Here is a 16448-nt window from a genome sequence, read left to right as displayed (position 1 = left end):
CGATTGACCTCAGATAGCTAGCGTAGATCGCTTAGCCCTCGTCATGCTACTCGTCTTTATTATTTATATCATTCATCATATTTTATACACCACTCTACCCATTGCTTTTCTTTTGGTTTTTCTCCTGATTTGTCTGTCATTTTCTCTGGCGACGTGAACAGCTCCCGGTGAGCCGTTCCCAGTCTATGCTTTCTCCTGACACTTGTCCCACATGTAATGGGACGAGAATCCAGCTTTGCTGTCTGATCATGACGCACCTTTTTGATTTTATGCTTCCTCCCTCGGTGATATGTGACCCCGTTTGGTGGGTCGGCTTTGCACCGTGAGCATGTGGACAGGCCTTCTGTCGTTATCTTAATTCCTGACCATGTTTTAGAACTTTATGCTCATTTTATCTACTACACTGTTGACCCAGCGCTAGCGCACAAACGTCTGTGACTGTTGTGTCGCACATTGCCTGATGAGTTCTCTTTTTTGTTGCTTTTGCGTGAGACGCGTTGCTCATGTACAATTCATCATTGAAAACAAACAATAAAAAAATATTCTGTGGATCAAATTCATCTTCATGGGCAGTTGCTTTGGCAAAGCCTCGTTGAGTGTGTGTGTGTGTGTGTGTGTGTGTGTGTGTGTGTGTGTGTGTGTGTGTGTGTGTGTGTGTGTGTGTGTGTGTGTGTGGAAACCACTGACAAGCCAAATTGGGTACACGTTGAATTGTGGATTGGGCAAGTCCATTTGTACAATGGGCAAGGGGGCGAAACACGCTCAACCTCGCAGAGCTACAAAGCCCGAGTGAAGGTTGGTTAATGGCTCAAACAACGAGGAGAGATGGAGGCGAAAGTAGGGATTAGTATGGGAAAGCGAAGCACCAAGAACAAGCATACCATAGCTCAATGGCATTGAGATGCAACAACAATGAACATGCAATCGAAGGCAAGGAAATAACTGTGGCAAAGCCGCTCTTCTGACCCTGTCCTAGAGGAGGGTGCCGCGTGGCGCCCGCTGGGGCGTTTGCGTTTGTGACTGCTGCTGCTGCTGCTGCTGCTGATCGGCTTGCGAGTCCATGGCGTTTCCAGCGTTGGCAGTCACGCCCTGTCGCATTTGCTGCTTGGAGGGTGAACCAGGACGCTCGGTCACCTCATCGGTCGGTCCCGTGGTGACGATGTCCATCGAGGACTTGGAAATGACAATCAGGGCGGCTGAGTTACTCAGGCCGCAGTAGCGAGAGCTGGAGAACACAGTCACAACGCGCGCGCCCGTCTGATAGCGGATGCCCTTGTCTGGAGGCTGATGGGCGCGAAGCATAAAGTCACATCCTGTCTGCTTCATAAAGGCCTTAACAGCGGCTTCGCCAAAGACGCAAGAGTCACCACCCCGATCCATGTTTGGAGCAAAGCCCGCAGGCAGGCCCTGATGTCCCATGAAAGGCAGGTCACGGCCTGAGGCGGGGTCAGACCAAAGCATGTCCATGGCCATGCAATCGGGGGCGCCGTCAATGTCGTCGTCCTCGCAGAGGGGGCGCTGCATAGCTTTAATGCGCTCAAGGATATTCTGGGCTGGGCTTGTAGGGGCTTGGGTCATGATGGCGCGGGGAATACCCGCGTGACAGCAGAAGACAGTGCGGTCGATGGTGGCGGCTAAAGGGAGCCAATTGAAGCAATTCATAAAAGCGCCCCAGGTAGACTCGAGCTGGTCCCCTCGGCCAGCTGCCACCAGGAGAGAGTGCAATTGGTGGCGAAAAGAGCCAGCTCCATAGTATTCAATGTTACCGCACACCGATTCAAGTTCGTGGTTACCACGCAGGAGATAGACCTTGCTAGGGTATAGGACCTTGAGGGCCAGTAGATAGGCGATTAGCTCGACCGAATGAGGTCCTCGATCGACGTAATCACCCAGGAAGAGAAGGTTGGAGGGGCAAATGTCGACGCCCGTGCGCCAAAACTGGGAAGCAAAATACTGCAGGTCACGGTAGTTGCCGTGCAAATCGCCTAGGGAGGGTGGCATGGCCAGGAAGCAATGGCGGAGCGATGAGACAAGGTGGAGCTGAGAAGACATGGGCCCATGGCCCGGCAGCCGTGTGGGGTAGCCTTGTGGGGTAGCCGTGTGGAGCCTGGCGCAGATGGCGTCAACACAAGGAACGTGTATACGGTTGGAGGGACCACTGACCAAGGACGTATGTGGGCGACTCGAGCTCGAGCAGGACTTCATCCGCAGCCAGTTGACGCATGGCGACATCGCAGAGGCTGGGCAGAAGGTCCAAGAAGGTATTCAACCAAACTCGACCTAGTTCAAGGCAGAAAGGCATGGTGTATGAGGGTGAGGATCATGGCCATGTGAGAGAAGCCGTGTGTGCAGGGCTAAGGCTGTGGGGGAAGGGCAAAGGGGTTGGGCGTGTCAGCCTACCGTCCTCTGACTTGGTCCACACATGACTAGCGCGTCCGTGTTCATATTCAAAATCACTGACGACGGGAAGGAAATATTCGAGGGCAGCCAGAACCTCAAGGGCGGTGACCTTCATTTCGCCACCGTGGCGGAAATGTGCGTTGACGCTGTTGGCAATTTCAGTCCGGAGCACGAGGGAGGTGGCCTTGCTGTGTTGACGATCAAGGCTACCCGGGGTCAGGCCAGGTAGATACTCGTGGGCTTTGACATAACCGTGTTCGTTGAGTTGGCGGTACTTTGTGCTGAGACGCTTGTGGTAGGTCCCGGGCTCATCCGACGGCGGTGGGGGCTGGGCGGTGGAGAGCTCGACGGGGCCAAGGGTGATGGGCCACTGGCGGAATTCATCGGGGAGCAGAGCGACGTTGTTGGCTTCATCGTAGAGGAAGCGGCGATGTGCCAGATCATAGAGTTCGCGGTAGTTGTATTTTGGCATATCATCGTCTTCTTCTTCCGAGGCGGCAGACGAATCGGCCAGCGGGCCCAGGCTCGCCCGTTTGCACAAAGGAGACGCGCGAAGAGAGGCCATTGGCTTGATCAGATAGCGTTCTGCAAGCACTACGAGGAGAGCGCAGCGAGTTGACGAGATGGAGGCGAGGGGTTGCAAGAGCGACACGACAAGGAGTGGGAGCAAAAGTGAGACTTTAGGCAAGCCGTCAGCGGAAGGGAGCATTGATGGGAGAGTCAGCGGCAGCCGGCCAAAGCCAGAGAGTGTCTGACACACCTCGCTGGGGCAAAGCTGTCGAGGGCAGCGTCATCTTTTTTTCCATAAGCGGGCCGGCAGATGACAAGAACAACAAGGTGGTGAAAAAACGGTGGTAGCAGTTGGCGGCGAAGCAGCGGCAGCGAGGACGCCACGCAAAGGAGATGTGAGGAATTGATCAAGTGGCGGGGGGGGAGAGGCAGGCGCAAGGTATTGCGCGTTGAGGAGAATGCGATCGGTGATATGGGATGGGATTGAGTTCAAGTGGCAGTGGGTGGTTGGATGATAGCGAGCAGCGTGGTGCCAGATCACAAGGCGACCAAGAGCAGTGGACGGCAGTGGATGGCAGCGAGGTGGACAGCGAGATGGGCAGCGAGGTGGACAGCGAGATGCGACGACAGCGGCGAGGATCAAGGACAAAATGCGGCCCCAACACCGAACCAGAAGCATCAACAGCACAAGCTGTGGGAGCTGGTGGTGGTCAGAGACCGGACAGACGGATGGATGGATAAATTGAGGCTGTGTGTGCCCCAAACCGATTGCCCCTTGTCCGTGTTTGTCCGTCAAGCGAGGTGGCGAGCGCGACCAACCGACCGACCGGGCGGGCGGGCGGGCGGGCAGAGAGAGCAAGCGTGGGTGTGTGTTGGAAGCGGAAGGAGACAGCGGGGGACAGCGGGGGACGAGAGAGAGAAGTGTCGAGGCAGCTAGCCCACAGACGAGCAGAGCAGACAGCAAGGCTGGCTCGAACACACACGCGAAGCAGCAGGAAGAAGAGGGCGCCCACAACACCCGACGACGTACCTGTTGCGCGCTGCGCGCGCGTGTGTGTGTGTGTGTGTGTGTGTGTGTGTGTGTGTGTGTGTGTGTTGCAGCAGTTGGCGCACAGAGAAGAGAATGGTTGGCGCCGAGGGGTCGTGTTCAGAGAGTGTGTAACTTTGGTGTTTAATTTGTGTGATTTTGTATGCAGATTCTAACGGTGGAACAGAGAGTGGGTTTGAATCGGGTGTGTGGCGCAGAGAGTGTGTGTACGTAATTATGGACTGGATGTTACCCAACAACGAACAGGGGCTTGTCACGCAGCTCTTGCCCGCTCGAATTCGTTCGCCGCGGAGCCCATAGGCGCTTGACGCCGGGGGTTGAAAAGCGCAAATTGCTCGATTAACACGACGGACAGTGCCACAACCTCACATGGCACAAGCAGTGGGTGGCGGCAGACGGGTGCTCGACTCACTCGAGTGCGCTGCCATATCTCTAAAAAAAAAAAAAAAAAAAAAAAAAAAAAAGCTGACGAATCCGCCGTAACCGCATCTTCTCTACCATTAAATACAACTTCTAACTAAGCTGTCCCTTATACATCTGCATTAACCCCGATAATATATACGACATCTCATTAAGGAATAAGTTTTAACTTCACTCTCTTCGCGCACTGGTGTATTTGATGCCTACATGCATGCAAATGATCGTGCAAGGGCATCGTCCATGTCCGCCGTCGGTGCATTCCGTCTCGCTCCTGATCTTCCCCCCGCCTCCACCCCCGATTCTGATTCCTGTTCGGCTCGTGGTTCATGTCAGTCGGAATGCATCTTGCGAGTGGTTGGCATACGCGCTGAGGCGCGGACATATCGAGCTTCCACGCCGAGCTTGTGCCACCAAACACGCCTCGGCTCGGAGCACATCTTGAGACTTCTGCGTCTCTGCCTCACAAACAATTTCTCTTTCCTGCCAAGTAGATCGACCCTCATTCTCAGCTTGCAGCTCGCCCTCCCTTGGTATGTCACGCGCTCGCCCGGCCAGTCAAGTCTGTAACAACAGCCACAAACGGGAAAGAGAGAGCAATGCGAGTGCTGGGGAGCAACAACCTGTGATTTTTTGCCCGGCGACCGCCTCGGCCAGCCCACGTCCAATTTTGTGTCCTCTCTTTAAAACACCTGCTTGCCTTCACAACTCACCCCTTGGGCTGCCACTTTTGTCTCAGGGTCAGCATCAAAACACAACGACCCGTGACCACACGCACTTTAACACACAAACACTGTTTCCCATCTGGAGACGAGTTTTTCCCCAGACCAGAGCCCCAGCCCGCGGCCCATCTCACGTCTCTGTGGCCACATCTGTCAAGCTTCTTCCCAGACTTGACAGTTATCAAGGCTTTTTCCCTGGCGTGCCCATGGTCCCCATTTCATCTCTGAGACCCTGTGACAGACAATTTGAAAATTTGCCCCAAAGCACGAAAGAGGCCGCGCTCCTTCACGCGTGCCAGCAGGCAGTCACCACGTCGGTTCGAAAGAGCAGCGCCCTCGCACGACCGCCAACATGAACAAAGCTTTTAGTTTTCGCAAAAGCCGGCGCAACTCCGGACCCACTACCACACCCAAGATGGCCATGCTCGGCCGCAACGAGGAGGAGGAATCCCTTTTTGATCTTATCCTCAAGCTTCAGGTTAGTTGAAGAATGCTCATCGCCCAGCCCAAGCTATGCAGGCATCGCTTCCATGAATGTATCCGTGCATCTGTCCTCACATACTCTCGCCTCTTTCTCTCTCTCTCTCTCTCTCTCCTCTCTCTCGCCCTCTCTCTTACCCTGCCCTCCTGCTTCCTTCATGTCACTTCCTACCGCTGTCATACAGGGCGGTGCCCGCATGGAGAATCAGCGATCCTCAGGGCCCCGGCTTGGTGGCAACATCATCGATCAATCGCAAACCCTTTCCAGTCGCCAGTCCTCCTTTGCTACGCCGGCCCCACCCCCACCTCCAGCGGGCCACATCAGCCTAACCAATAACACACCCACCAGCAGTATGACTGCCTCGGATACGGGGCGCCCCGAGCCCGTCTATGAGACACCAGAACCAGAAGTGGACATGTACGAAGCCCCAAAATCCACAACCGGCCCGGCCCCACCCCGTCCACTCAGACCGTCCTCGATTGCCAGTAGCGCCGGCACTGGGGCAGATTCGCTTCAGGAAGACCATCGCCACCCGCAGCAACGCTCTGCCAGCCTGCACCACGAGCGAGACTCTGCTTCACAGTTCAATGGCCCACGCCGCGCCGCCTCGCACCATACCACCAGCCGACCGCTACCCGCCACGCCACCGCGCCCCTCACTCCGTCGGGCCCATCGGAGCAGTAGCTCTGCTGCTGCTGCAGATAACATGATCCCTGAAGCAGGCCTGGCTGCTGAACGCCGCAAGAGTCGCATGAGTCTTTGTGAGCCCTGCCCTGAACAAGACGAAGAGACAACTCCCCCAACCATCAGCGAGGAAGAACACGAGCTACGCGGTTTTCAGTGGTACCTGGGTGCTGTTGATCGAAAAGAGGCTGAAGATTTGCTGCGAGCGTGGCCCACGGGCACGTTTGCCGTGCGCAAAGGCCGCAGCTCGCGCGTCATTACACTCAAATTCCCCGTCGCCAAAGATAAAGTCTTTTTTCACGTGCGCATTACTTACGAAGAACCGGTTGGTCCGCGTGGAGTTGATCGGCTCGTGTGCTGCCTTGTCTCGATGCTGCCACTTGACTCTTGCAGGCTGGGTGACAACTCACACCTACCCATGCTTCCGCCCTCGCTTTGCAGATGTATCGGGTAGCGGATTCGGAATGCTTTCGCTCCATCCCAGAGCTGGTGGCATTCTACGTGGACCAACCCCACCGCTTCTTCCGTGGCATGGCGCCTGAGGAACGCCTAAAACACCAACTCTCCCCCTACTGCCCCGTGCCGACTTTGCAGCTTGATATTGATGCTTCCGAGGCGTTGGGGGCCTCCGAAGCCTAGAACGATGCTTCCACTCACCCCACCCAACAGCTCGGCGCTGGGCGGCAGCCCGTCCTTCCGTCCTTCCGTGCCGTATGACCACGTATATGACCATTAGTGTATATTCCTGCGCCATGACAAGCCATATACCTCATGCTTGGTGTCATGTCCGGCCTGCGCGTTGTGCGCTTTGCCTGTAAGGCAATTCAATGAATTGCCAACTATAAGCTGTATCGGCCTCCAGGGAGGCCAGCAGTGCCAGAGTTCAGCGTTCGTTTTGGTTAATAAGTCTTTTTCTTTTTTCTTTGTCGTTTTGTTTTATTTTCTCTTTGCTTTGATGGACGGGCACAATGCCTGTCTCGGGGGCTCGCCAAGGATCGCCTCGTAATAAGAACGCCATAGTAGTATGACCCTTTCATTATGCGTCTTGTGGTTTGCCACCCTGTCTGGTGTGGTCAAGAATTCACGAGTTTTTTTTCTCCTTGAGCCTCATGCGTTGTCCTCGGACATTTTGTTTGCGTGCCAGTCAAATCTCAGCCAACTGTACGAGGATCCCTCCAAACCTGGGATGGGTGTGGGCAGGCTAGTAGTAGAAGCAAGGCAAAATCGATCGAATCCTGAATTGCAAAGGATCAAGAAGGCTGAGGAATCAGGGACCGGCTCGGCCGGTTAGCAGGAGCATCGGGGTGCTTGATACACGAAGACCTTGTCCGCATGCTTCATATCCTTTGCTTGTGGAATCCCTTTAGCCACACAGAGCTGTGTGCGCGAGTTCGTCCACGTGGGATGCTCAGATGGCATCCACGTCATGTTTGCCTTCTTTTGGGGCGGAGTACTGCTCGTGCGTACGAGGCAGGGTGGGCTTTGGAGGCTCGGTCCGAGCCTCCCAAACGGTCCCCACCGCGCTCACAAGCGGTGTTTCATTCTGCAACTTTTCCTGTTGTCGGGCTTCCCACTTGCGCTGCAGCACACCACGGCAACCAAAAAAAAAAAAATAAGAGGTCATAAGAATTCAAAGCCGGAGTTGGGAGGGGCTTTGATCACGTGGCGTGGCCAAAGTGGTAGAGCGAGGAAAAGAACTCACCGCTGCTGCTTCGGGCCGCTCAAGCTTGAGCTTGAGACAGAGCTTGAGGTCTTCCCATTGCCAGAGACACGGGTCGACCTCGCCGTAGATGTAATAATTCTTAATTTGGTGGCTTGGAGCTAGACAGACAACAGCCCCGCATCAAGATGAGGATGAGGGCAGGAAGGATGCAACCGTGAGCACCGCGGCCGTGGCATGCCTTGCACGCCCTTCAAGTAACACATGTTGGGTGTCAAGCGGCCAAGACTGGGTACGCACTGGTGCAAAAGCGCCACTTGGCAAAAATGTCCCAGCAGGCCGGCCGTTCGAAGCGATCCTCGTCCGTTAGATACTGGCTGAGATCGACCGATTCCAGGCCGTCTTCTGCCGCAGTCGTACTTGTGCTTGCGCTGGCCGTTGAGGCGCCAGCTCTTGCGTCACGCTCAGTCATTCTGCACCAGTCTAGAAAAGCCAGCCCAAACAGGTCAGAACACCGAGCCTCACTCTCGTCTTTTCCCCAACCCAACGCTCAACGCCATTAGCGCCACCAGCACCACCAAAAACTTCCACCAACTCCAGCTCCAGCTCCAGCAACAGCACCACCAACAGCACCACCACCACCACCATCACCAGCCCCTTTCTACCCGACAGCGCCTCAAGATGATCCTCGACCCGCGCGCGCTCTCACCTCTCTCACACACACACGACACGAAAAAAAAAAGAGGAAAGCCGGAATCTCCCCAAAATTGAAAAATTGAAATTGGAACCATATGTCAGATAAAAAGCAAGACCAAGAATGTCATTACATGTAATGCTTTTGTGTTTTTGTAACGGTCACTTGTCTGGCGCACCAATTTCCCATTTTGGCGCGCCAGTCTTATAAGCATCTTGATGATCTGTGTGGTAGGAGATCGGATTGATTGGTGTCGTCATCGCCACGCAAGGAGAGATGGAAAACATGTGGAAAAGATGGTCAGGATGTGAATTATAACTGTCGGGAATTCTAAAAGGGAGGTGGAACAAACACGCTAGGAATCGAAGGAACAAAAGCATTACACAGAAACAAGTCGGGTACTGCAGCGACACAAAACACAGCACAGAAAAACTTTGCCCTCGATAGGTCACAGACGTATCATAGCGCATGTCGAGTTGGTCCTTACGGCTCGAGCCTTAGCCGGCGACGTAGGTGTAGGCGGTGGGAATGGAGTTGTAGTCAAACGCAATGCTGTTGACATCGACGTCGTTGTTGTAGATGACCAGGCTGTAGGTCACGCTGACGAGCTGGCTCAGGGCATCGACGTTGGTCAGGGCCATGTTGTCGGAAATCACGATCTGGCCTGCCGTTTCGAGGTTGTTGATACCCTCAAGCGAGTACATGACGCTGTTGCCCTGAACGACCAGGCTGTCAATGTGAAGGGATTGTTCAAAGCCCTCCAAGGTCCAGAACATCGTGTCAAAAATCGTGACATTGCCAATGTGGGGAGGGATCTTGCCATAGTACATCGACTGCGTATTGAAGTACAAATCAGCCACGTAGTCCACCGTGTCCAGCAGACCCAGGTTGGTGTCATAGCCGCAGAGCTCCTGAATGACCAGGCTGCTGTAGATGTGGGTAACGCCCGCAAGCATGGACTCAACGATATGAGCGCTGGAAGTGTTGCAGAAGATGGTGTCGCCGTTGTAGCCGTGGCACATGAAGTCGGTGTAGCCTGGGTTGCAGGTGCATCCCAAGTCGCCGGGGTGAACAAGACCGAAACCACTGCAGGTAGTCCAAGGAACGTTGATCGCAGCACCGTCAGCAATTACGACCGTGTCCATCAAGTGCAGGAGAAGAGCTTCACAGTCCGTACAAGCGTCAATGCTGAGTGCAGGGGCATTGTTTTGACTGAGCAGCGCCACCTTCTCGGGACCGTTGAACGCGGAGTAGTCAGTCAGCTGCGGCGATGCGATGACGGACAAGGTGCCCAGCTCGGCCACGTTCTCAAGACCAGCAAAAGAGGTGGCGCCGGCGCAGTTGACAACCTCGAGGCCATCAGTAATGGTCGTCAGCTCAGGGAAACCGGTAAAGTTGACAAACTCGTCGACGTTCAGGATACCCAAGGAGCCAACTGTCTCCAGCCTGGGGAACCAGTGCAGCGGCGAATTGGGCACGGATTCAATCGTGATGACGGAGGCTGACTCAAGTGCTCCAAAGAAGGGCTCGATGATAGGCAGGCCAAAGGAGTTGATGTAAATGCTACCCTCGACGGTCCTGAGGTAGGGCAAGAAAAGGAGGGAAGATTCAAGGCAGCTGTCGGTCAAGTGGATGTCACCGACAACATGGCGAACATTGGCAAGAGTCTGGTTAAGCTGCTCAGCCTGGACTGGATCCATGCACAAGAAGGTGCCCGTGATGGTATCGCAGAGGATGCCAGAGTACTCGGGGGAGCTGCATGTGCACTGTGACTCGGGAAAGCCGTGGTGATAGCCGTTCTGGCAAGCGAGCTGGATCGAGATGGAGGTGCTGGGCGTGCCGGTGCGCTCAATAATGGTGGGGTTGAAGCTAAGAACGTTCTTGAGCTCGTACATGTGCTTGATGTCCACAAAACCCAAAGTCACGGTTCGAACACCAGCAAAGTCATCAAGGTTGTCGAGGCTGCTATCCTCGAGCAACAAGCCGTGTTCGCCAATGGTGGCCAGGTGAGGAATGCCAATTCGGCGCAGGTGGTAGCAGCTGATCACATAAAGACCACCGACGTGTTCCAGAATCATATCGTTGCCATAATGCAAGGGCATGTTGTCAAAGACCAAGGCACCGGGCATGGTGCGGAGCTTGCCGAAGAAGGTGACGTCATTGCAGCCGTAATGACAATCCTCATAGCCGGTGCCAAACGTACTGAGCATCATGGAGACGCGTGGGGTGATTGAGCGGTTCACAAGCATACGAGTGTAGCCAGCGGGGAGGACGGCCTGGACCTCGCTCAGCGAGCACGAGCCGACGGAGGAGAGCTTGGGGAAGACAGGATAACCAATGATATTGGCCTGAGGAATATAAGCGATGATCACGCAGCCAGTAACCGTTTCCCAGGCATTCTCTGGCCAGGTAACCCAGAACTGCCTCCAGTCGGTCGGTTCATAGAAGAAGACGCTGCCGTCAATGGTGTTGAGCTGGTTGGCCGCAGCGATGCTCTCGGGCACCACACAGAGCGCAGTAATGTAGACGTTGCCGCGAACGGTGGTCACGCCTTCGACGGCGGCGATGAAGAGTGGGATGTCGTTTGTGGTGTTGCAGTGCAAATCTCCCACATAAATTCTACAAGACAATCGAAGCAAAGTGGGATGAGTCGGGCCATTTTGATCTCAACGGCTGTGCATCTTGGTGCGAGTCAACGAAAAGGTGACTTACTCGCAAAAATCACCCTCGTAGCCGCTGTCACACTCGCAAGACTTGGTATGGGACACGTTGTCAATCTGAGAGACGCCATGAGTGGTGCACACGGGAAACAAATAGTCCTTGACAATATTCAAGACTAAGAACGGCCAAGTCATACAGGTCAGTGAGTTAAAAATCAAGATCATTCAGCGCCACTCCCATAACAACAAAAAAACAATAATATCAGCAAAAGTCACTCAACCCCAAATACAATCCGTCACCACACAAGCAAACATGCAAGATGAAGGACTTAGAGAGAGCTAGGCTCGAATCCTGCTTTCTCCCAAAAGCGCACACTCGACGTACCTTCCATAGCATCGACGGGGGTGGTCGAGGCAGGAACGACCATCAAGGCCAAGAGGGCCAGGACGGCAGCCTGGCGCAGCATGGTGCTGGATGGTAGGGGTAAGCTTCTTCGGTGCTGAGAGAGAAGAGGGGTCGGGTCGGTGGTATTGGTGATGTCGGTGGCACTGGCGGTGCTGATGCGGCCGGCCTTGTGTTGCTGTTGGGACTCGAGGAAAAGAAGATGTGGGCAGGAGGTCCGAGATCTGGACGGGCCTCGTTGTTGGTGCTGTTGATGCCGATGCCGGAAAATGCCCATCTCGGGGCAGAAAGCCGTACTTATACTCGCTCGGGATGGCATCAGGTGGGTGGGGGAAGGGGAAGGGCAGGAAAGGGCGAAGCAAGGCAAGGAAGATCCGGGGGGGTGGAAAGTGGAGCAGCCTGACACCTCGTGGTGGTCGGCGTGTGCCAGTGAAGAGCAGTGTTGGGGGGGGGAGAGGGATGGTGGATTGGGGGGGAACGAAGGTGCAGGTGATCAAAGGATCGCATGTGATGTCGGGATTGTTGAACCCAAGGTGGATGTCACTCGCATGTGGGGATGTGGGGTGCTGAAGCTCCGCTGTGACCGTTCTTTTGATCACGGATTCACTCGAATTGAGGCACGTGAAGCAATCCACCAGGTGGGCTGCGTGGTAGACCCACCTGTGCCTCTGATCAAAGGGGTACATGCGTCATGGGATCAAGCGGCGAGCAGGTACACCATCGTCGTTTCCACACTCTGCCCTTCGCGCACCTGCTCCGTCGAGAGCGGCCAGCTCTTTCCTCCAATCCACACCCCATCATGCAATCACAACGCCCTCCTTCCACCACCCCCGTCCCTCTCCACCTCACCCTTCCTTCCACCTGCCCTGCCATCCCCCACACTGCCTCGATCGCGCACAAAACGGCAGTCACACACACACACACAGACGATCCGGAAAAAAAATTAAAAAAAAATCTGCGCGCTCAAAAGAGAGAGAGAGAGAGAGAGAGAGAGAGAGTCACAACAACAACAAGAAACAACAGTGATGTGAATTGTCAGCTTCAAACGTCAAAAAACATCAAAAAAAAACTTTTTTTTTCTCTTTGGGTGAACAAAAAAAAGAATCGGCTTGACTGGGATGGATGATGTGCTCGCGTTGCGGGGGTGAGCAAAAGGGCGGAGGCTGGGACGAGGGGAAGGGGGTGAGACAGAAGAAAGGGCAGACGTATCAATGGATCAAGCGGTAATTCGGATGCACCGCGGAGTCGAACGAGAGAGAGAGAGAGAGAGAGAAGGAGAGAGAGAGAGAAGGAGAGAGAGAGAGAGGTGTCAATTAGTAGGCAACTTTCGGTAGGTTTTGCTGAGGTTTGCCTGTGAGGCCTGCTTGCGGTTGTTGCGAGAAGGGCAGCCTTCTACGAGTGAGCCCGCTAGCTAGAGCCAAGCCTGGTCTAGTTCTACTCCGCTAGAGCACAGCAGCTGCGGGGCGCCGCCGGACCTGTCAATCCCTATGCTGTCAGTCGAGGTGACTTTTTTTCTGTTTCTGTCCCTTTTTCTTTTACATGACGGGTTCCCTATCGGAAGGGGTCTCACGACCCCGCGAATTTCTCTGAACATGCAATGGGTCGTCCTTGTGTCCAATCCATTACCTCGGTGCCAGTGCATACGAAGCAGCAGTACGGGATCGCTAGGCGACCGCCCTTTTCTTGTAGGGCCCCGCCTGGTCCACGTGTGAGATCGAGACTAGGGGATGTCGTCCAAGCTGCGTGCAAGCCAGCAACATGCTTTTATCTCGAAGCCGTCCCCGACTTGATTTGGCCTGGCCCGTTTGATGATCAAACCGTGCAGAAACGTTACCCATCCGCACCCACCCAAACCCATGTCGTCAAGGAGGGGGGGAGGCTTGGGAAAACAGGCGCTGGCGCCGAAGCTTCTTCGTGAGCGCGCCCAAAGGTGTGTGTTGCATGGATGATGCGAGATGTCGTATGCGGTTGCACAACATGGAAAAAAGAGGGGTGAGTTCCAGCTATGCATGGTCTGTCTGTCTCTGCGTTCGTGTTGGGGCCGCGTGTGTCTCGCCTGTTCCGCGCCAGCGCCAATTTTCTTCCCTTGCATCAATCTGTGATTCCCCACGTGTCCGAAATACAGGTTGGCCGGCGTGGAGCGCTGATTCGTTTGATCTATCACGATGTGTGCGCTATCGACACACGTGCGCGCGATTTCCGATCGGATCGTAATTGAAGATTGGCCATGGAAAAGATTGTATGTTAACATGCTGAACTGGAACACGATTCTTATTGGCGGGGTGGGTCAACGTTCGGATCTTGACGAGTCTGGGATCTGCTTCGACGACAAAAAAAAAAAAAAAAAAAAAAAGGCCTCCGAGCGCATAGGTGTGCAATCGGCTGCAACGGTGCCAGTCACGTGTTGATGCGACACGGCTCCAGAAAGGCCAGGCAGGGTTCTGGTCGGGGACGAGAGAGGTACGGGCCAGGTGTGACGATGACGTTGAATGGGAAAGTGGGGGCAAACGCTATGGCGCGCCCGCGATTTCACCAGAAGAACGAGGAGAGTAGGGATAAAAATCCTGCGCCTACCAAGTTCTTGTTGTTGGAAACGTGGCCTTAAATCGTTTATCAAACGGCAGCCAAACGATTTTTGACCTGCTCCGTGGCATGGGAAGCTAGGCCGCGACCTTGCCATGTTGTGGCAACACGAGCAAGAGCCCTTGGAAAGCCAGGGACAGGCACGGAAGTGGCGTGGTCCCGCCCTGCTGACGTCGTCACAAGATACAACAACAGCCAAAACACACGCACCCATAACAATGCACACATGGAGAAACAAAGGCAGGGCGAGGTCAAACTTGATTCAAAGCATCTCTCAAAATTGTTCAGATGCCCTCGGTACCTCTTCTTTAACCTTTGAAACCCAGTGTAAGAGCTTTCACCATTGTCACACTTCTCTCAGTTGCTATTGATCGCGCTCTCCATCTCTGACGCTCTTGGCCATAGAGCTTGGAACGAGCAAGACATTTTGTGCAGCACGCATTTGTCTGACAAAGTGGCTCCATGGGGCAGCGCGCGAATGTAGTGACGATTGGCCCTTTTCGGCGCCGGCGCCGACTGCCTGTGACGCGAGCAGGCCAGTGGTAAAAAATGCCGTCTGAACGCTTCAGCCGGCGTAAAAGCGCGAGCTGGGCGAAGTGGGAGAACGAGAGCCTTTATGGATTGAAGAGCGCACTTTGGTTGTTGGCTTTTGGGCCTGTTTGGTGCGCTGCCTCGGGGTGGTTGCCAAGACCAAACGGGTGTTGGTGCCGCACCAGCATGGCGAAACGGCATACCGACAGGGTCGCTCCACGTAGTTGGTGGGAACATACCCAAAACCCCCAGCATGCAGTCTTCCAGTTTCTCAGTCTCGAGCAAAGACTGCTGACTTTTTCTTTCTCACGTGGCATGTGCCACAGCGTCTTGCTTGCTTGTGCATGAAGCTTCATATTGGTGCAAGTAAGCAATGCGTGACTGGTCATGTGACGGCTGCTCTGGTGTTGCAACAGTCGACTTTGATTTTCATCCCCAATGCATGGATACAATCCCCTTTCGCCATGCCGCCACACGATTCCTCAAAGATCAAGTAGTTGACTCAAACCAGAGAGGCGATGCTGGCGGGTGGCTTTTTCGCGTGCTCGAGCATCAGTACCAGAGACTGGGTTTCACTCCAGACACCTAGCCTTTCACACGTCATTCCAGAGAAGACGCTCACTTCTCCACGCGCGCCTTGCCACAGAGAGAGAGAAAAAACACCTGCTTTGCATGACATCAGATAGCGTGACACTTTCAAATGTCGCTGTGTGTGTATGAATGACGTTGATGCGAAAGCGAGAGTAGGAAGACAGAGAGTAGAGTCGCGAGTCGAGAGAGATGTACTGAGGAGAGGATAAAGAGTAGCATGGCACAGCGAGTACAGCGAGTACAGAGAGGGTACAGAGAGCACAGCGAGTACAAAGAGCACAGCGAGTACAGAGCAGAGCGCACAAACACGTCCAGAGCGTACAGCGAGTACATACGGATACAACGAGTACATGTACAACGAGACAGAGACAAGGTCAGAGAGAGAGAGGACGGAACGACTGCATCACAATGTCATCATCATGAAACAAGACGCGAAAGAAATAAAAAAAAAAGAAAAAAAAGGACTCCAGCTCAAACAGGGCAGCGGCCAACGAGCTGCCGGCAGCGGGCGCATGGCAGCGAGGGCCAGCGCGAGAGGGCGAGGGGCGGTTGGCGTCGACGTCTAGGGGTTGTGCTGATAACAATGGATGGACCGCGGGGTGGTCGCCGGTGACCGGTGTATGCTCGTGTACAGGCACACGCCAGCGTCCGCAGTCTTCTGGGGGGTGTTGCTCGTGTGCAGGGGCTTGCTTGCGTCGTTGCACCCGTGCGCAAGCAACCCACGCCATACTTGCAACATCATGATACGAGACGCGTTCAGGCGGCTGCCAGCCCCGTATCCTCTTTGCACATACACTCGTCATGATGTACATTGCGCCTCCCACAGCAAGCGACGGCAGGCCCCCGCCTTGACTGCAGCAGTGGCCTCCAGCCACAGTGCCTTGCGCGTGGCGACTGCCGTTTCATTTTTCTCTCTCCTCGCCCGTGCTGCCATCCTGCTCGTGGCCTAGCCGCCTGGTACCAAGGATCCGTCTCTCTCTCTCTCTCTCTCTCTCTCTCTCTCTCTCTCTCTCTCTCTCTCTCTCTCTCTCTCTCTCTCTCTCTCTCTCTCTCTCTCTCTCTCT

General features: G+C 54.7%; 5 protein-coding genes across 5 annotated transcripts in view; 2 read left to right on the top strand and 3 right to left on the bottom strand.

Annotated features, from left to right (window-relative positions):
* Window positions 1-526, top strand: part of MONBRDRAFT_34387 (uncharacterized protein) — a 1831-nt gene extending 1305 nt beyond the window's left edge. Inside the window, exon 2 of the mRNA XM_001749986.1 lies at window positions 377-526. Within this exon, the coding sequence (XP_001750038.1) occupies window positions 377-421 (45 nt within the window). The 3' untranslated portion in view covers window positions 422-526. The remainder of the gene's footprint in view (window positions 1-376) is intronic.
* Window positions 527-697: 171 nt separating this feature from the next.
* MONBRDRAFT_34386 (uncharacterized protein) lies at window positions 698-2965 on the bottom strand (the record flags this gene model as incomplete). Its single annotated transcript, XM_001749938.1, has 3 exons — window positions 698-1985; window positions 2164-2280; window positions 2401-2965. 3 exons carry the CDS (start codon window positions 2963-2965, stop codon window positions 973-975), a joined length of 1695 nt encoding a protein of 564 aa, XP_001749990.1. The 3' UTR covers window positions 698-972.
* A 2484-nt stretch (window positions 2966-5449) lies between these two features.
* MONBRDRAFT_12142 (uncharacterized protein) lies at window positions 5450-6901 on the top strand (the record flags this gene model as incomplete). Its single annotated transcript, XM_001749985.1, has 3 exons — window positions 5450-5575; window positions 5763-6587; window positions 6704-6901. The coding sequence occupies 3 exons, from the start codon at window positions 5450-5452 to the stop codon at window positions 6899-6901; spliced, it is 1149 nt and encodes a 382-aa protein (XP_001750037.1).
* A 769-nt stretch (window positions 6902-7670) lies between these two features.
* MONBRDRAFT_12141 (uncharacterized protein) lies at window positions 7671-8570 on the bottom strand (the record flags this gene model as incomplete). Its single annotated transcript, XM_001749937.1, has 4 exons — window positions 7671-7841; window positions 7965-8083; window positions 8223-8405; window positions 8492-8570. 4 exons carry the CDS (start codon window positions 8568-8570, stop codon window positions 7671-7673), a joined length of 552 nt encoding a protein of 183 aa, XP_001749989.1.
* Window positions 8571-8908: 338 nt separating this feature from the next.
* Window positions 8909-11934, bottom strand: MONBRDRAFT_38976 (uncharacterized protein). The gene is made up of 3 exons (XM_001749936.1): window positions 11662-11934; window positions 11329-11452; window positions 8909-11235 (listed from the first exon to the last, which is right to left on the bottom strand). Exons 1-3 carry the CDS (start codon window positions 11741-11743, stop codon window positions 9114-9116), a joined length of 2328 nt encoding a protein of 775 aa, XP_001749988.1. The 5' UTR covers window positions 11744-11934; the 3' UTR covers window positions 8909-9113.
* Window positions 11935-16448: the final 4514 nt, after the last annotated feature.

Source organism: Monosiga brevicollis, genomic scaffold (assembly GCF_000002865.3).
Source record: "Monosiga brevicollis MX1 MONBRscaffold_35 genomic scaffold, whole genome shotgun sequence".
Taxonomy (NCBI): domain Eukaryota; class Choanoflagellata; order Craspedida; family Salpingoecidae; genus Monosiga; species Monosiga brevicollis.
The sequence above is the reverse complement of the archived record's forward strand: the minus strand, read 5'-3'. Positions and strand labels throughout refer to the sequence as shown.